The sequence below is a fragment of the Panicum virgatum genome, chromosome 6K (assembly GCF_016808335.1).
Source record: "Panicum virgatum strain AP13 chromosome 6K, P.virgatum_v5, whole genome shotgun sequence".
Lineage (NCBI taxonomy): Eukaryota > Viridiplantae > Streptophyta > Magnoliopsida > Poales > Poaceae > Panicum > Panicum virgatum.
This window is the reverse complement of record NC_053141.1, coordinates 8,548,445-8,567,591: the sequence shown is the minus strand read 5'-3', so window position 1 is coordinate 8,567,591 and position 19,147 is coordinate 8,548,445. Positions and strand designations below refer to the sequence as shown.

The following is a 19,147-nucleotide window of genomic DNA, read 5'->3' as shown; positions in this document are numbered from 1 at the left end:
TCGAGTATGGAGCGAGTAATTCTCAAGCCAAACCGTTTTTTCTACCTTGGAAATTCCAACGTTCCTCTAAGAAAGTTCCTAATTGCTTATAAACGGTGAAAAAAACACTCTTGAAAAGTTCTCCTGTCTCTCCGTTATCCTTCGAACATTTTTCCCTCTCTTTCCACCCGTTGACTCACCCTACCCCACCCGCCCCCTGGCGCTCTCTCGCTGGCCTTTCTTTCCTGCCAGTGCCGACTGGAGCCATATCCTATGCAATCAGCCTACCCGTGCAATCGTGCAATCGTGACATATGAACCATCCGATCTCAATCCAACGGTCGCTGTTATTTTGCACTTAAACCCCCCACCTCATCAGCAATATTCTCTTTGAATACTTGCTAAACACCCCCTTGATCTTTGTAACTCCGAACAAAAAGCCTCCATGCTGCGAATTGAGAGCTGAAGAGAGGGCCTTTTGATGATGTTGTTGCTTTCCTGAAGAAACAGCTTTGTTTTTTCTGTTCCGTCATGCAACCTATATTTATTTACTGAATATACCATACATATGGATTCAAACTGAGCCTGGATTCTGAACTTCGCTTAACAATGATTTCGAGGCATCTAAGACACTGACAGTAGCTGCACAGCACAGACGCCATGAGGCACACATCTTATATATATAGTTACAAGTGATTCATACTTCTTCTGTCACATATCTACTGAATCAGTCCAAAAGGAAGGTTCTACAAGACATTCGATATTCATTTCACTAGTAGACAGTAACAGCGAGATGCTTCACAGCTTGCTTCCTACGAGCACCAGTTCCAGCAGCCAAAGGAAGGCGGCACACGGCCGGTTCTCCTGATGTGCTCTGCCTGACAGTACGTCTCAAAATCACCACGCTTACATAAATCAGTAAGCTTACAGAAAAAAAAAACTAAAGACCTAAAGCTCTAGGGAACCTTTCGCTTCTTTTTGCAAGCATTGACTTCTTTGCTTTTTTTAATCCTTTTGCTTCTCCCCTTGGAACAGATATCAGTTGGTGGATGGACTGTCACTTCATTTGGAATATGGCAACCGATGAATGCCTCATATTCATCCTGCTTAGACTGTTTATTAGGCGATGTCATTTGATCCAGTGGTTCCTCAAGGTTAGAAATCCCCAACAATAAAAAGTCCATGCCTTCCTCGGAATTGTTGGCTTTTCTTATCAAGTCTTCAAACTTATTGCGTACATTTGCTATCTTTTTCCTCATCGCCGGATCATTAGATTCTAGAATTTTGTCGTCCAATGTGTTCCAATACCTTTTGCACCTTTTCTCCCATCTTTGCAAAAAGTAGTCAACCGGTAACTCTACTTGTTTTTCACCACGTAAAACCAGAATAATATGGCGACATGGGATCCCCCTTGACAGAAATAACTTGCAAGAACATGTTGGCATCATACTTACATGAATATCTCTATCTTTCTTTCTTCCATCACCTATGGTCACAATTTTCATTTCATCAGAAAGGGTAATATTTTGAACCCAACAATGATCTCTAGCAGCAACAACCTCTTTCTGAAAGGATAAGAACACCTCATGTGTGTATAGTACACTACCCTGTTTTTCCATAGGCCAAGATGTTTTCAACTGTGGAGCACTATGAATACTTTTGTTGTCTGCCTTCAACTCCTCCTGCCGTTGCCATTCTAAAGCTGTCTCAAATCTCAGCCAAAATTCAACAAATGATAGTTTGCGGTGAATAAAATGGCTAAAAAATCCATTTGCACTCTCGGACCTGGATGTGGTTCTAAGGACACCTGCTAGAGGTACATCCATATAGTATGCTGGAATCCACTCTTCACGGATTCGATATCTATTCTGTATCCATTCATTCCCATCCAAACCATACTCAGACATTAAAGAATTCCAATCTGACTCAAATTCTTCACCTGTTTCTGAACCCCAAACACATGCATTAAGCCTTGGCCAGAAATCAGAATTTTCATCATTAACAGAAGAATAACCACCAACCTTCTCTGGAAACTTTTCCATGATATGCCACATGCATAACCTGTGAACTGAGTCTGGGAAAATTTTTGCAATTGCAGCTCTAATGCTAGCAGCTTCATCAGTTATGATAAGACGTGGTGCTACCCCTCCCATCGCAACTAGGAATGTCTTGAATAACCATTCATATGATTCAACTTTCTCATTTGCTAAAAAAGCACCAGCAATAAATATATTTTGCAAATGATGATTGACTCCAGTAAAAGGTGCAAAGATCATATTATATTGGTTCGTGCTGTATGTAGAATCAAAGGAAATCACATCACAAAAGTGAGAATAGTTCTTTCTACTCACAGCATCAGCCCAAAAAACATGCACCAACCGGCCTTGTTCATCCACAGCGAAATCATAGAAAAAATCTGGATTGATTTTCTTCTTCCTCTCTAACTGTGCAACAAACATCTCAGCATCTGCATTTGTAATCTTTTTCCTAAGGTCACGATAGTAGTTTTGCAAGTCCCTCAAGGTGCATCCAACATTATCAAATCCTCCCTCGCTAACATGAAGTAGCCTATATGGCTGTGAGGTACCCATGCTTGCTTTGTGACAGTTGAAAAGGGTGTTTTTTGCACGTTCACTTACTGAACGATTTGATCTGAGCAAATGACGCTTATCTGGTGAGACAAGACCATGATTGTGCTCATCAACCATTGACTGTATAGTGTATCTATTATCAGCATCCAACTTCACATAGATGTATGCATCACAACCACATCTTGTTTCAGCAAAGTTACGCTTCTTTTTACCTTCAGATGGAGGAGCATTGACTGCATTATCTTTATTGTCCCTAAATCCTTGCCTTGAGCACATGAACCGCTTCCAAAGAACAATATCATTATCCTTTCTCTGTTGCCCAACACGAACTGCGAAACCAATATCATGTGCATATTCTTTGTAGAACTTCTCTGCAGCATGAATGTTCTCAAAAGGCATTCCAACATATGGCTTCTAGGTAGAAAAAGTATATAAACCAATTAGTGTGTAAAGATCAATACAATAACACCTAAATTAGATCAAATACTCACTATTGATGCATTCTTTGGTGTACTGGAAGTTTCATCTGTCAATGATGGTGATTTTGGCGGTGTTGGAGCAGGCAGCAGCAACCAATCACAGTTCTCTTGGTCAAATGTCAATGCTCCTACAACTGATTGCGTAAGAAAATATAAGAAAAAAAAGCTTGCAAATCAAGAAAAAAAAAGCTTGTGGCCCTCGAGCTCTAGTAGCCAAGTGCAGAATAGAAGCACTGTATGAATATAACTATGGGAGTGAAGTTACTTCAATCTATTTTCTAAATCTATTTGCTAGTGCTAACTTTTGGCGGATTGGTCCCAAATGATCGCACTAACTGCCTGCTGCCTGCTGCCACCCCGATATCCTCCACTCCAATCACAAAACGCCCAGGTAACAAGAGAGACCGAGGGCCACAAAAGCTCCAGACCCGACTGCTACGCCTGTCGATTCCAACACCGTTGGGCTTGAGCGATGGGACCTGGGGAAAAAAAGCTTGCAAATCAATAGATGGCGTTTCTTGCTACCTCGAGATTGCAGGTCGTCGATGAGCCCAGCGGCGGCGGCGGCCTCTCCCAGCGGCGGCGGAGGCTGAACGGCCTCTCTCTGCTCTAGCGTGACGCCGTCGATCTCCCAACCCATGGTGGCGGCGCAAGCGGGTAGGGCGGCGTCGGTGGCTCCGCTCGACGGGATTCGAAGACGAAGAGTCGCTTCACGTACTGCAGCGATACCTGGGGTTACGGTTTAACGATTCAATATCATTGAGGGGGTGTTTAGCAAGTATTCAAAGAGAATATTGCTGATGAGGTGGGGGGTTTAAGTGCAAAATAACAGCGACCGTTGGATTGAGATCGGATGGTTCATATGCCACGATTGCACGATTGCACGGGTAGACCGATTGCAGAGGATATGGGCGTTTGGGCGAGCGGCGTTTGGGCGAGCGGCGCCATCCTACGCGAGGTTTTCGTCGCCTCAGCGGCGGCGACGAACGTCCACCAGGGACGCACTTCGGTTCCATTCCGTCGCCTTCCCTTCCCGCTGTGCGAAATCGATCTCCCCAAAGCCTTGTGTAAGCTAATTTTATTCTTTTTTTTTTGCGGGTGAAACCTTATTTTGTTCGGATCTGACCCAATTATAAGTGTATAGATGTATTACATCTCCACTAAATTCGATTCTTTGCAAAATCTTTTAGGGTGTATATATATGTACACCCATGTCCTATGCTGGATCCACCCCTGGTTGCGTATCTGTACTGTAAATGATAGATACTAGTAGATTGGTACGCCCAAAACTATTACAAGATTCTTACATATAATGGTCCATAATATTACAACCCTAAATCTTGTTTGAGGAGGAAAATTGCAAGGGTAGTGAATCGCGAGGGAACACACATTCCGTTTCATTCTCCATTTCTTGTAATCTCGATGTGCCCAAATCTAGTCATGAGTCTTGTAGATTGGTGATGCTAAAATTTCAGTGGTGTTCATATTTGTAACACCTGGTTCCTATTTGGGGGAGTGAGCCCATTAAAATTGCGCAGAACATATTTTGCAGGATGGAAGGGGAGGCAGATATCGTGGTTGGTTCTTGTTCTAAGCCATGTGGCCCCTTGGAGGAATACCACATTCCAGATTACATTCTGAAGCCTGATGCCCAACAAGTGATTGTCGATCATGCCCCTCCCTGTCCTGTAGTAGTGTTCATCAACTCAAGGTCCGGCGGCCAACTTGGAAGTAGTTTGATCAAAACATACCGTGAGCTCCTCAATGAAGCGCAGGTACCTGTTCTGCCCTTTTGTAAATACTAGAGCATGGAAATGCACTTTTCATCTGTCCATAGTAGCATTGTGGATGTGGCACTATTGTGAGAGCTGCTCAGTTATTTTCAGGTTTTTGACCTCTCAGAAGAGGCTCCAGATAAGGTGTTGCACCGTTTATATGTCAATCTTGAAAGACTCAAGATGGAAGGAGACATTCTTGCTGTTCAAATTTGGAGGAGGCTGAGGGCTGAGGCTAATTGTGAGCGTTAACACTCTCAGAATTCAGATTATATTATACAGAGATGGCTGTCTCTTCGCCTTTGCCATTTTAGTTTTCTTGACTCAACGGAATTCAACTAGGTTGCAGGCGGTGATGGTACAGCTAGCTGGCTGCTTGGGGTGGTCAGTGACCTTAAGCTTGCTCACCCACCTCCAGTTGCGACTGTGCCTCTGGGAACAGGAAATAACCTCCCCTTTTCATTTGGATGGGTAGGTGGTCAGCAACGGTTCTAATAAAATGTATTTATCTTATGTTTTTGTGTCCCATATGTTCCACACAAAAGGGGATTGGGAGGCTATTTATATATTTTCTCATCCATGATAAAAGATAGCAGAAAGAAAAAAAAAAGGTGATTCACCTACCTAAGGTCTATGCTGGTGCACCAATGACTGTGTCTTCCCTCTGTTACTTGAATACTACATGTCTACTACTTTTTAGTGCTTTGCGTAGGATCAACTTACTTTTTTAATGTTTATTTTGTTGGTTTATGCTGCTGTGAGTGTAGAAGATTTAAAAAAAAAACTAAAAAACTCGGCCGGGTGGGGAAAGACCGCCCCACCGGTATTAAGCAAAGAAGAAGCCTCGGCTTCCCCGACCGAGAAAATCCCCGAACCCCAGCCCCGCCCTGACACTGGGAACCGTAACCCCTGGGAATTGCCTGGGCCATACACGGTCCTCAGGCCGACCTGGGCCGGCTCTTAACCAGTGCTTTGGCACACGGGACCGGCGAGAAGATTTTTTTAACCACAGCCTGAAATTCGCTCCCACGGGGATTCGAACTCAGGACCTGTGGAGTGCCGCTCGAGTGTCTTAACCGCTAGGCTAAGCACCCTTTGGCGAGTGTAGAAGATTTTGTAAAGTTGTTTCACCATTTTGGGTTCTAGCAGGTCATGCAAGTACAATTTTATTGATGGACTCGCTCCTACAAAAAGGCGACATGTCCAGCAACTGAGTATAGCAGAGATGTGGATGTTGCGGTGGTTTTGCGTGCACACAAGGAGGGATAGAGTCCGAAACAAAGCTATTCGGGATAGGGTCGGGGTGGCACCAATTGAGGAGAAACTTATCCAACATCGGCTGAGATGGTTTGGACATGTCCAACGGATGTCTCCTGAGGCGCCGGTGCGTAGTGGGGTTCTTGAGCGGGTCGATAATGTAAAGAGGGGTAGAGGTAGACCTAAACTGACTTGGGATGAGTCGGTTAAGAGAGACCTTAAGGATTGGAATATCTCTAAAGAGATAGCTTTGGATAGGAGTGCTTGGAGACTAGCTATCAATGTGACTGAACCATGATCTTTATTTCTTTTGGGTTTCATCTCTAGCCTACCCCAACTTGCTTGAGAAAAAATGCTATGTTGTTGTTGTTGTACTGGCTCTTTTTTCTCACCTGAATTTTAGCCTGCGACCTTGCATGCATGTAAGAAAAGAACATAATTTGTGTTGAATTCAATGTTGCAGGGAAAGAAGAATCCTTCTACGGACCAAGAGGCTGTAAAATCGTTCCTTGGGCTAGTTAAGCATGCAAAAGAAATTAAGATTGATAGGTACTGCCTGAAATATAGAGTTCATTGTTAGTTTTTTAAACATATCTAATGCTTGTCACGAGGATGAAAATATTGCTGAATTTGCCTAATAATCTTCTGTTTGTGCTTATCTAGCCCACATTCTTGTGGAAGTCTGTAGGAAACTATTTTTCTTAGTAATGAAAAATGCAGCCCTCCTGTGTGTTTGCAGCCAAAAATAAACTTGTCTAATATGTGATTCAATAATGCAGCATGCTTTTTCTTCTAATATATTTATCTACTGCTTCTAAGGAAATTGCAATTAAAATAATTAACTCTTCATGTTGATGTCCTTCCCCAGTTTAATCATGCTTATTCTTCTCTATTTCATGCCTAGGCAGGTTCCATTTAATGCACACTTTGATGTTTCAGTTGGCACATCATTTTGAGAATGCGAGTTCCAAAAGAAGGTCCATGTGATCCTATTGCTCCATTAGAGTTGCCTCACTCGTTGCATGCATTTCACCGTGTCTCAAGTGGTGACTCCTTCAATATGGTAAGATGTCCTTTTTGTGTTGCTATTCTTTTCTTATGGGATTATACTTGTTTAAAATAATGTGTATGCACCATTACTGGCAAAGACATTTGGTTACTGGAATTAATTCAAAGCTTCCTTGATGATTCTTCTTTACTACAGGAAGGTTACCACACATTCCGTGGAGGAATTTGGAATTATTTTAGCATGGGTAAGGCTTTGTCAATCTCCTCTGTATATTTCTGAAATGAGGGGAAAACTATTTTTTACCTCAAACTATGCAATTGTGTATTTGTATTTTTATCTTGATCTGCGATGCTGGGTGCTAGTTCATGATACCAAGGATAGTGATTTTACTGACCCACTAAGGAAGCTACTGCAGATCTACTGCCATTAATGTGATGGCAGATCACCATTTTATGTTTTTTTAATCCATATTTCTCACGAAATCCTTTTAACAACATAAAAAAAAAAACAATCCAGACTCCACTGAGTCAACAGTTAATCATGACACGCATGACTTCTCATGTTGCAGGGATGGATGCAGAAGTGTCTTATGCATTTCATTCTGAAAGGAAGAGGAATCCAGAGAAGTTCAGGAACCAGCTGACAAATCAGGTAATTTTTATTTTTCATAGGTTCGTGGGCTCAGTTTCTTTACTATATTTTCTCTCATTTGATTAAGTCAAATGCCCATCCAGTATTATTTAAGTTATGCTGGACCTTTTGAATTGTCTACAGGGTACATATGCTAAGCTTGGACTTAAACAAGGATGGTTTTGCGCTTCTCTAAGTCAACCATCATCAAGGTAAAGTTCACTAATTTATCATAATTCCGGATCAAAGAAACATCTGCTACGTTGCAATGCTTGTGTGATGCTTGCCGTCCATGACTAATGGAGCCTCTTATCTTGATCATGTTTAGCGTTACATATGAAATTAGACTGCCGAAGGAGCATGGGAAGGGGAGGGTGGTCTTCTTTGTTCTTTAACTGTACTAGCTATTAATTTTATGTTTTTTTTCATTTGAAGGACCGAAGCCGGCGACCAGAGGGGGGTGAATGGGAGCCGATCAAAATTTCTTCGAAATTCGAATCGTCGGCCTATGTCCCAAAATCGCTCAAGCCCTCAATCTTTCTGACCAAAGTTTGGAGTAGCTATTGAAAAGCTAACCCAACACAAAAGGCCTCGAACGAGCGAGCGAAACCACGAAGCAAATCGGAAGCGAATCGGAAAAACTGCAGAACTGATCTGCCTGGACCGGTCTGACCGGTGCACAGGAACGGTCTGACCGGTCACAGCTGTTCAAGAACTAGCAGACCGGTCTGACCGGTCTTGCCTACCGGTCTGACCGGTGGCACCCAGAAAACCCCGAAAAACTTTGATTCAAACGGTGAATCTCGACCAAACGACCACGAAAATCGATGAAACTTGGGGGATTGCTTCGCCCCTACCCCGTGAACATATCCCCAAAAGATCTCGTCCCAAAGATCAATGAATCTTGAGAATTATGGGGGAGATCAAAAGGGATTGGGGTTTTCTCAAGAACTCAAGAAATCGAATCCGAACACGCCAGTGATTCCAGAGGGTTTAGAACGGGGTTAGAAGCACGGGAATCACAGCAAAGAACTCGTAGCCTCCTCGCAATCAAGTGCACCAAAAACGAAATCGAAATCCATCACACAAGGGCACAAAATGAGGAGATGTGATTGATTCAAAAAAGCCCAGAGGGCACTAGGAGGTTAGGGCCTCCTTTCCCAATCAAATCCACACAAGGTTTCTCAAATCCATCATCCAAATCTATTATAAAGAGAAGAACAGAGGGAGAGGAACACAGGGGCGGCGGCCTGGGGAAACAAAGAATTCACGGACACAATACAAAAGCCGCACCTAACCTAACACAAGTGAAGGAGTATTTATACCCGCGGGACCGGTCAGACCGGTACGCTGGACCGGTCAGACCGGTTGGTTAGACCGGTCAGACCGGTTGGCCTGCAGCACCCCCTGTACACGATCTCATCCGACGGCCGAGGTTCTTTCTTCGAAACGAAGTCTTCTCTGCGATGCCGCCGTCTTGATGAAGATCCAGTCCGCGGTTTTGGAGGGTCCGCGAAACCCGGGTAGGTGGCCGGTTTTGAGAAAACCGCCAAAACCTCACGCGCGGGAAGATTCCCGCCTCCACGCCGTGGCCCTAGACGCCGTTCCCGCTTCGGCCTTCTGACGGCCCTAGACGCCGCCCGACGCCCGTCACCTCCTCGCCCGCAGCGAGGCCATAGACGCCGTCGACGCCCGTCGCCTCCGTCAGTCCCGAGACCGACGCCCGTCACCTCCATAACTTTGCGTCTTCAACCGTCGTCCGCCTCCTTGGTTTTGTGGCGCAAACCAAGAAACCCGCCTTCCATCGCCGCTTGCGCCCTCGATCCAGGAGTGGACGCCACAGCTGCCGCCCGGTCCGAGCTCCGGTCCCGGCTGCCCTTCACCGCCGTCCACCGCACGGTCCATCGGCCACAGCACCTCCACGGCAGCTCCCCGTCGACACTCGACGCCCGTGTACCTGCAATCCAAAGACCAAGCGCACGATCACACCGCACGGTTGACAATTCACTCATCACAAGCAGGATAGAGTACTCAACATTTCTCAATCTCCCCCTTGATGAGTGCATTGTCAACACACCACCTGAAAGCAGAGAAGTGATAAAAAGAGAAGCAAGGAAGTGAAGAACTCAAGCAAGTGACACAAAGCTCAGAAAAACAGAAACAGTCACTTACTCAAGCAGAGATCGATCCCCTAAGACAAGGTCAACGGCTCGACGCAATCGATCAAAATCCAAAACATGACTCCTCAAAGACAGAGGTAATGCTCGACGCAGTCATGCAAGAAGCAGAGGAAGAACGAGGAAAACCAGGAGCCAAGAACAAAGCAGAAGCACACCAAGCAAAGTTTTTCCCTCTCACAAGTGCAACTCTCCCAAGATGATGCACTCTCAAAGCCCTGTGCACAACAAGTTTTTCAAAAATCAAACAAGTCTCCCCTTGTTCGATCACTTCTCCCAAAATTCTCCCCCTTGTTGGCACATGCACACATCAAGTCTAAAAAGACCCAAAGCTCCCCCTGAAGCTGAGACTCCCCCTGAACAGATGCTATGCAATGAATGCGATGCAGGAGGTGTAAGTGAAAGCATTCAGGGATACAAAGATATGAGCAACATCTAGTCTCAAGCACGTGTGCATTCATAAACCAGACCTGCATCTAGCCCAACATGGTATATCAAATCAGTCTAGAGCTAGGCAAGTTCAGTTTAGGAGAAATAAAAGCATCACCCATAATCTAGCACTAACAGGTAGGAAATGGAAATCAGTGCTGCTCAAACTCATACAGGTGAGTCAAACCAGCCAAAACAAGTTCCCAACATTCATTTTTCAATCAAATTTATATCATGCAATTCTCAATGCCAGGGGTTGAAAGCTTGTCATGCTTTACTTAGCAACGAGGCTAAGCCTATGCCAAAAGACAATCAGAAGCTTAAAACACTCGTTTCAGTCATGCACAGCCTTGCCCGGGTTCTCACAAGTGCAAAGTGAGCCGTCTCGAAAGCTCGATCAGTGCGACAAGCAATCCCACCTGGATCTTCTCAAACCATTTCAAGAATAGTTCAAGCAATTTTATCAGATTTAGATCATTTCTAGTATGAATTGCTGAACGAAAGGCTATAATAGCATGAATAAGATAGCAAAGCATATCAACACGCCCTAACATGCTAGTAGCCAAAACAGGGTGATCATGTTTTCAGATTTTCAAAGCAAAATAGCTTAACTCAGATGATGTCATATACACAATGGAGCAAGCTATACATGATCAAGTTTATCAACTCACACTAGCAGGCACTAGAAGATCATAGCAATGTATACAAGAATGCTAGTGCAAGTGAGACAATGCAAAATGCAAACATGTACAATGCATATGCACAATGCAACTAACCAAGCTAAAACTAAGGGAAAGACAAAGACAAACCAAAATCTAAGCAAATGAAGCACTCAGCAAAAACATAGGCTCAAAGACACACAGGACTAGACCACATGTATCCGACTGAGTACCATGGAAAAGGCAATAATCAGAAAACCACAAGTCCATCCTGAGAGGAAAACGTACAAGCCGAACGCTCACATACCTCGATGAAGATCCCGCTGGACCTAGAGCATAGCAAGCTCGAGGTCACCTCCCCTGCGTCCTCAGCGGATCCATCTTCTGCTCGAACAGGTTCTTGTAGAGGTGAACGATCGAAGTGGAAGTAGTGGTACTGGATCGTCCTCCTGAGCTGAGGTAGTCGAAACAGAAGGGGCCGGAGCTGCAGCCGGCGCAGTAACTCCGGATCATCATCGGCACCTGAGGTAGAGCTCCCCCTCAACAAGTGATAACTAGCACAAGAGAAGCTAGGACACAAGGAAATAGCAAACACCAAAGATCCAGAGCAAGACTCAAGCAAACGGTTAGGTGTTAGTCAAGCTACATGCAAAAGTAAACCAAAAGACACTCTAGAACATATCAAGACAAAAAAATATCCCTAGAATAATCTAAAGGCACTCAACAACATGAACCAAGGCAGCAAGACTATATGAAGAAGATATTTGAGCTAGCAACCAGACCTAAGGAGCAAAAGCTACACAAGCATGAGGGGACTGGACAAAGCACACACCCTGAGCTAGCAAGAGTCAAGACAAGATGAAAACCACAAAAACTAGCATACAGAGTGGCTAGTCCACCATAGCACAAGTACAGACCTAGCAAGCAAAGCAAGTATGAGATAAAGAATCTACAACATGTCACAAGCAGAAAATGTACAAAGAACTCAAAGGGCAAACTCAAATGTACATATGATACACAAACCACCACGGGCTATCCAACAGCCTTGGAGAACCATCAAGTCTTGATCAAACCTGCATAAGACCAAAATCAATGGAGCACTTGTTCTCCAAGCCTCCAACCTGCATCACCAACGAGACATAGGAGGAGCAAACGTCTCGACACTGGGGTTAGCAAAGTTAGAAGCAAACCAGTGACGAGCCATTTGCTCTACAGAAGGGTAAGCAAAGTCAGGTAAAGCGTATCCCCTATCCCTTCTACTGCGAGGCTGACGAACACCACCGCGAGGAAAGCGTGGAGCCTCAAAACCTCCTCCAAAGCCTCGGTCTCGTGGTCCATAGCCGTACTGAAAACGACCAGGAGCACGACCGGCAAAAGCGACCACCCGCTGGAGCACGGTAACCACCGCCGTCTCCCTGACCTCCACCTACACGGCGCGCCCTAGCATCTCGCCTATCACCACGCCGAGAAGGACCATGCACCCGAGCAGAGTACATGTCCGCGTTCCGTCTCTCCAGCTCTCTCCTCACAGCCCGCTTCCACCTGAAGCAAAACTCCTCCAGGTGACCTTCCCTGTCACAGAACTCGCAGTGGTACCTCATCTCACGCTTGGGAGGTGGAGGCCTAGCCTGCGGACGGGGAGGAGCAGCCCTCTTCTTCTGGGCAACCTGGGCTGTGGCAGCAGGGAGCGTGTCGAGGGAGTTCCTCAGCTCATTGGGCTTTGGAACCCAAACCTGCTTCTGCGGAGGTGCTTTCAGTGGTTCTTTAAGCACACCATCCGCGGGGTCAACAAGCGAAGGTTGCGTGCTCGTGCTAGCAGTGTTTCCAGCAGCCTTGTCAATCTTACCATACAACTTGTCAAAGTCTGACTTCGTGTATGTGTAACTGACCCCAAACCCATCACCACGCTTGAACTGCTTAATCATCATGCCCAACTGCGGCTCACTGCTAGAGACCCAACTCAGAATCGCCCTAAGATAGGTATTCTCATTCTCTAAGTTGGCTTTCTCTACCGCAAGACTATCTAAATCAGCAATCAAACCAGGGCAAACAGAGCAGTCAATAGGTGGGCTAGACTCTACGACCTTAGTCTTTTCAAAAGACTTGATCAAAGCGTTCTTCTCCTCTAGCTCCAACCTAAGCGTGGGACAAAACTTACAAGCGCCAAGCAAAGCAGGCCTAGATCTAAGCTCCTCTAATTCACAAACAACAATAGCAAACTTGGACTGCAAAGAAGCTAGATCAGACTTGAAAATAGAACACTCATCGCATTCACGCACATCACTAATAATGGGAGCGTCCTTGACAAGTTCAAACTCATGCTTGGCCTTGGCTAGCTCGTGAGACACGTCAGAAAGTGAAGTCTTAGCAATATCTAAGTTCGCGACGTTCTCATCATGCTTTGTACGGAGAGCAACAAGATCGTTCATGTGAGATATACAGCCAACGCACTCATCCTCACTAGATTTCTCCCTAGCACAAGCCAGCTCAGCCCTAAGCTTTCTACGCTCTCTAGCTGCTTCCTTAAGCAGCCTCTTCTGGTTGTCGAGAGCGGCATACAACTCCCTAACCTCTATATCAAGCAGGTCGATCGTGGAGTTTACCTCTGAATCGCTCTCGGATCCAGGAGAAGAGCCGGAGTGCGTCGGTGTAGCATGTCCACCCGAAGACGCACGAGCACCATCGGCTTCGCCCGCCATGGTGCAGAAGCTCTTGCGCCGACCGGCCGCCAAGCAAAGGCCAATGAAGCCGGTGGCTTCCTTGTCCCGCTTCTTCTTCTTGTTGTTGTCGTCGTCGGAGGTCGGTGAAGAAGAGCGGTCGGTGTCGGAGCTCTTGTCGAGGCGCTGAGCTGCGCCAGGAAGGCCTTCTCCCGCTTTTTGGCCTTGTACTGGAAGCGCTTCATGAGCGACTCCTTGTCGAAGCGTCCTCCCCGGTCACGACTGCGGTGCTTGTGGCGCCGACGCTCCTTGTTGGAGCCTTCCTCATCGCGGTCGCGGTGGCGGTAGTAGTCGAAGGAGTTGTTCTGGCCACCGCCGCACTTTTTGGGGCAATCGGCGATGAAGTGGTTCAGATCACCGCAGTTGTAGCACCCGGGATTCTTCTTCCTCTGCCTGTTGTGGTAGACACGCTGGAACTTGCTGATCAGAAGGCACAAGTCGTCGTCGCCCAGCGTCTCCAGCTGCTCATCTGAAACAGAAGGCAAAGAGGCAAGAGAAAAGCCAAGAACAGAGTCAGCGTTAGAGCTCGATCCACCTGGGCCAGTCATAAGAACGACGCTCTTGAAAGGAGGGGCACCATTGAGCTTGGCTCATGTCTGGTTATCCACCTCCGTGGCCTTGAGCTTGCTGAAAAGCTCGTTCACCGTCAGAGTCTCATAGCCAGCAGACTCAATGATGGTGTTCACCTTGAGATCCCACACAGAGCGATCAAGTGCGTAAAGCAACTTGAGGGCCTTATCGTGCTCTGTGTACTCAAGGGCACCAGCAGATCTGTTCGCATTGACCTTGTTCACAATCGACTGAAAACGACTGAACATCAGGTCAGTGCTCTCACCCGGCTCCTGTGTGAAGTTCTCGTAGTCACGCCGGTGAGTCTCGAACAGTCTGGCCTTCAACTGAGGTGTACCCTCGTGGTAGTTCTCAAGGCACGTCCAAATTTTGTGGGCTTCCTGAAAACTCTGGACGCGTGAGAACTCCGCACGAGAAACGCCAGCGAACAAGGCACTGACGGCCTTGGCGTTAGCCTCGTGCTGGGTCACCTGGAGAGGTGTGGTCCGAACAGCAAGCACCTCGTAAAGCTGGTTCGTGGTAATCTCCCAGACATCGACTCCCATGCTCTGCAGGAAGGCTCTCATGCGAACCTTCCAGTAGGCATAGTACTCGCCGGAAAACACTGGGATCTTACCAAGACTCGTCATGGTCGCCGAGTGGTTTTCGAACCGGTTAAGGTACTGAAAACCTCAAACAAGCTCTGATACCAATTGAAGGACCGAAGCCGGCGACCAGAGGGGGGGTGAATGGGAGCCGATCAAAATTTCTTCGAAATTCGAATCGTCGGCCTATGTCCCAAAATCGCCCAAGCCCTCAAGCGTTCTGACCAACGTTTGGAGTAGCTATTGAAAAGCTAACCCAACACAAAAGGCCTCGAACGAGCGAGCGAAACCACGAAGAAAATCGGAAGCGAATCGGAAAAACTGCAGAACTGATCTGCCTGGACCGGTCTGACCGGTGCACAGGACCGGTCTGACTGGTCACAGCTGTTCAAGAACTAGCAGACCGGTCTGACCGGTCTTGCCTACCGGTCTGACTTGTGGCACCCAGAAAACCCCGAAAAACTTTGATTCAAACGGTGAATCTCGACCAAACGACCACGAAAATCGATGAAACTTGGGGGATTGCTTCGCCCCTACCCCGTGAACATATCCCCAAAAGATCTCGTCCCAAAGATCAACGAATCTTGAGAATTATGGGGGAGATCAAAAGAGATTGGGGTTTTCTCAAGAATTCAAGAAATCGAATTCGAACACGCCAGTGATTCCAGAGGGTTTAAAAATAGGGTTAGAAGCACGGGAATCACAGCAAAGAACTTGTAGCCTCCTCGCAATCAAGTGCACCAAAAACGAAATCGAAATTCATCACACAAGGGCACAAAACGAGGAGATGGGATTGATTCAAAAAAGCCCAAAGGGCACTAGGAGGTTAGGGCCTCCTTTCCCAATCAAATCCACACAAGGTTTCTCAAATCCATCATCCAAATCTATTCTAAAGAGAAGAACAGAGGGAGAGGAACACAGGGGCGGCGGCCTGGGGAAAAAAAGAATTCACGGACACAATACAAAAGCCGCACCTAACCTAACACAAGTGAAGGGGTATTTATACCCGCGGGACCGGTCAGACCGGTACGCTGGACCGGTCAGACCGGTTGGTTAGACCGGTCAGACCGGTGCCAGGGACCGGTCAGACCGGTTGGCCTGCAGCACCCCCTGTACACGATCTCATCCGACGGCCGAGGTTCTTTCTTCGAAACAAAGTCTTCTCCGCGATGCCGCCGTCTTGATGATGATCCAGTCCGCGGTTTTGGAGGGTCCGCGAAACCCGGGTAGGTGGCCGGTTTTGAGAAAATCGCCAAAACCTCACGCGCGGGAAGATTCCCGCCTCCACGTCGTGGCCCTAGACGCCGTTCCCGCCTCGGCCTTCTGACGGCCCTAGACGCCGCCCGACGCCCGTCACCTCCTCGCCCGCAGCGAGGCCATAGACGTCGTCGACGCTCGTCGCCTCCGTCAGTCCCGAGACCGACGCCCGTCACCTCCACGACTTGGCGTCTTCAACCGCCGTCCGCCTCCTTGGTTTTGTGGCGCAAACCAAGAAACCCGCCTTCCGTCGCCGCTTGCGCCCTCGATCCAGGAGTGGACGGCACAGCTGCCGCCCGGTCCGAGCTCCGGTCCCGGCTGCCCTTCACCGCCGTCCACCGCACGGTCCATCGGCCACAGCACCTCCACGGCAGCTCCCCGTCGACACTCGACGTCCGTGTACCTGCAATCCAAAGATCAAGCGCACGATCACACCGCACGGTTGACAATTCACTCATCACAAGCAGGATAGAGTACTCAACATTCCTCATCATTGCTCCAAATCGCGACCATCTTTTGCAATTTGAATTTGTAATCTGGGAGGCTATAGCTTCAGTGATATTGCTAAAACATATACTTTTCTGTCACTCTGTGTGCATCTTTGAGGTTTTCCTTCCTCTCCTTTTGTGGATAAATGATAAGCTAGAATGCTTTATTTCCAGGAACCTTGCTCAACTTGCAAAGGTAAAGGTCATGAAAAGACCTGGTAGCCAGTGGGAGGAACTTCAGGTTCATCACAGGTAACTTTTGAGGCCTTTTACTCTTCGGGTTCTGAGAAAAAAATGCCTTTTACTTTCATCAGATCCCTGTTTGTTTTTCTCCTATACATCAATATATTCCTACGAGTATGATTGACAGATCAAAGCTTCTTGCATTTCACTTGTTAATATTCCCTTTTTCTGTTCAGTTTGTTGTGCCTTACAAAATACTACTTGGGTATCTGTATTGCTCTAAGGCAGCAGATGGGTTTGTAACCTGCATTTGTGACTCCTGCAGCATTCGGTCAATTGTCTGTCTGAACCTTCCTAGTTTTTCTGGAGGACTGAATCCTTGGGGCATGCCTGGCACAAGGAGAGCAGCAGATGTGGGTTCCTGTTTCTTAATTTCTGTCAATCGATCATGCATGAACTGCAATCCATGGTAATTTGTTCACAAGTTTGTTGTGGCAATGTGTAGAGTGAGTTTACTGCACCTTTTGTCGACGATGGACTCATTGAGGTTGTCGGCTTCCGTGACGCCTGGCATGGGCTGGTCCTGTTGGCCCCTAATGGACATGGTACTCGCATTGCGCAGGTGTGAATTGCTTCTGCTACCTCTTCCTTGTCCATCTTACATATAAAAAACACAAACTGAAAACGGAATGTGATTACCATTTTGGTTGTTTGGTACACTGCCATGGATTGACCTTGCTATCCAAATCCGGTATCAACATCCTCCTTGGCAGGCCCATAGAGTCCGTTTCGAGTTCCACAAAGGCGCGGCGGACCACACGTTCATGAGGGTGGACGGAGAGCCGTGGAAGCAGCCCCTCCCGAAGGACGACGACACCGTCGTCGTGGAGATCTCCCACCTCAGGCAGGTCACCATGCTGGCAAACGAGCCTTGCAGGTCCAAGAGCGTCAACGATCTGTCGCTACCATCGCCGGCCCATGACAGCCATGGCGAAGACAAGGATGCCGCGGAGGAGGACGAAGACGAGTGGGAGGATGGCAGGAGGAAGTTTGGGGCCGCGGATACCTTCAAGCTCCCTGACGAGATCGACATTGCTCATCTCAGTTGAGCTTGGCTTCTGCATTGTCGCGTGCATTCTGATCATAGGAATTGATTTGCTATATGATTACCTCAGCCCTGTATAAGCGGATCCAGTAGTGTATATTGCAGAAACACACGAACATTTTCATTTTTTCTCCATTCAAGAATACAGCCTTTGCTTTTTGTTAAAAAGTGGTCAAATATTTAATGTAGATATATTCCTAGTATATGTAAATGTAATCTTTCGTATCACCTCGATGTAACACTACTTGAAAAATAAAAAAAAATCATTTTCAAAAAGAAATGTAATCTTTCAGGGTACGCTTCAGTACATCGACTTCCCCGGTCCCCACGAATGCCCGAGACCAAGAGGCAAAGGCAAGAGCCGGGGCTAGGGTTTGCCGGTTTGGGGGGCGATTGGCGACTTGGCGTGGCGGAGTGCAGCGGCCGAGGCCAGGTCCGGCGACTGGGTGCTCGGCTAGGGAGGGAGGCGCGGGATCCGGCGGGGCCCTCGCCCCTCGCCCGGGCATTGCGCAGGCGCTAACCGATATCGGTGCTAACCGATTATAGTGCCACAATGAACTGCAGTTATGGTGGACTACACAATAAGTAATTTGTTAATTGTACTAAGTGTTGGCAACATTATTCCATTCCTTGCAAAAGGTGACAATGAGTTTCTATTGATGTGCTTGCTATCGGAAGTGGTGGTTTCTATTGAATTCATCTTATACCATGTATATAGTTAGTCACTTTTTATTGGCTTATGGTCACTTGATTGTTGGAATGGTAGCCTGGAGGTGTGACATGCACCCCCAGATGTCTCACTAAGGTCAATCACACTCTGTTTGGCTGCTTGCCAAAGCGACATAACGATGTATCTGATTGCAGCATGTAATAATAATTATAGTGATAACCATGGGTACAATGATTGGTGTGCAGCCAGTTCAGTGCGAATATTTAGTAATTCGTAACCGTTTCAGCACCTTGCTTGTTTAGTTTTCAAAAAAAATTCTACAATACCTGTCACATCGAATATTTGGACACATCCATGAAGTATTAAATACAGTTAAAAAAATAACTAATTACATAGTCTAACTGATTAGAACGAGATGAATCTTTTAAGTCTAATTAGTCTATGATTAGACATTATTTGTCAAGTAACAACGAAATGTGCTACAATACCAAAATCAACAACTTTTCACCAACTAAACAGGACCTTAGAGTAAATAAGTGAAACCAAGGCCCTGTTTAGATGCGCAAACTTTTGAATGCAAAGTACTGTA

The 19,147-nt window shown here is 46.6% G+C and overlaps 2 protein-coding genes across 7 annotated transcripts; one reads left to right on the top strand and one right to left on the bottom strand.

Annotated features, from left to right (window-relative positions):
- Nucleotides 1–566: 566 nt before the first annotated feature.
- On the bottom strand, nt 567–3,953 carry LOC120711578 (protein FAR1-RELATED SEQUENCE 5-like). 6 transcript variants are annotated; one of them, XM_039997156.1, is made up of 4 exons: nt 3,574–3,953; nt 3,351–3,489; nt 3,061–3,182; nt 567–2,983 (listed from the first exon to the last, which is right to left on the bottom strand). In XM_039997156.1, the coding sequence occupies exon 4, from the start codon at nt 2,966–2,968 to the stop codon at nt 935–937; it is 2,034 nt and encodes a 677-aa protein (XP_039853090.1). In that variant the 5' UTR covers nt 2,969–2,983; nt 3,061–3,182; nt 3,351–3,489; nt 3,574–3,953; the 3' UTR covers nt 567–934. The 6 variants fall into 6 exon arrangements, with proteins under 6 accessions (XP_039853090.1, XP_039853086.1, XP_039853087.1 ...); XM_039997152.1 differs by lacking the exon at nt 3,351–3,489; XM_039997153.1 differs by lacking the exon at nt 3,351–3,489 and having other exon boundaries at nt 567–2,980.
- Nucleotides 3,954–3,978: 25 nt separating this feature from the next.
- LOC120711584 (diacylglycerol kinase 5-like) lies at nt 3,979–18,047 on the top strand. The gene is made up of 13 exons (XM_039997170.1): nt 3,979–4,115; nt 4,601–4,823; nt 4,935–5,057; nt 5,166–5,294; nt 6,544–6,629; nt 7,020–7,143; nt 7,285–7,333; nt 7,658–7,740; nt 7,864–7,931; nt 16,775–16,852; nt 17,109–17,196; nt 17,289–17,405; nt 17,557–18,047. Exons 2-13 carry the CDS (start codon nt 4,602–4,604, stop codon nt 17,890–17,892), a joined length of 1,503 nt encoding a protein of 500 aa, XP_039853104.1. The 5' UTR covers nt 3,979–4,115; nt 4,601; the 3' UTR covers nt 17,893–18,047.
- The last annotated feature ends 1,100 nt before the right edge of the window (nt 18,048–19,147 follow it).

Coding starts and splice junctions, on each gene's coding strand:
- LOC120711578 (XM_039997152.1), bottom strand. CDS start 3,688: ATGGGTTGGGAGATCGACGGCGTCACGCTAGAGCAGAGAGAGGCCGTT. Junction 3,183..3,573: donor CGACGACCTGCAATCTCGAG/GTAGCAAGAAAC, acceptor TTACGCAATCAG/TTGTAGGAGCATTGACATTT. Junction 2,984..3,060: donor CACCAAAGAATGCATCAATA/GTGAGTATTTGA, acceptor TTTTCTACCTAG/AAGCCATATGTTGGAATGCC.
- LOC120711584 (XM_039997170.1), top strand. CDS start 4,602: ATGGAAGGGGAGGCAGATATCGTGGTTGGTTCTTGTTCTAAGCCATGT. Junction 7,144..7,284: donor GTGGTGACTCCTTCAATATG/GTAAGATGTCCT, acceptor TCTTTACTACAG/GAAGGTTACCACACATTCCG. Junction 7,741..7,863: donor GGAACCAGCTGACAAATCAG/GTAATTTTTATT, acceptor AATTGTCTACAG/GGTACATATGCTAAGCTTGG.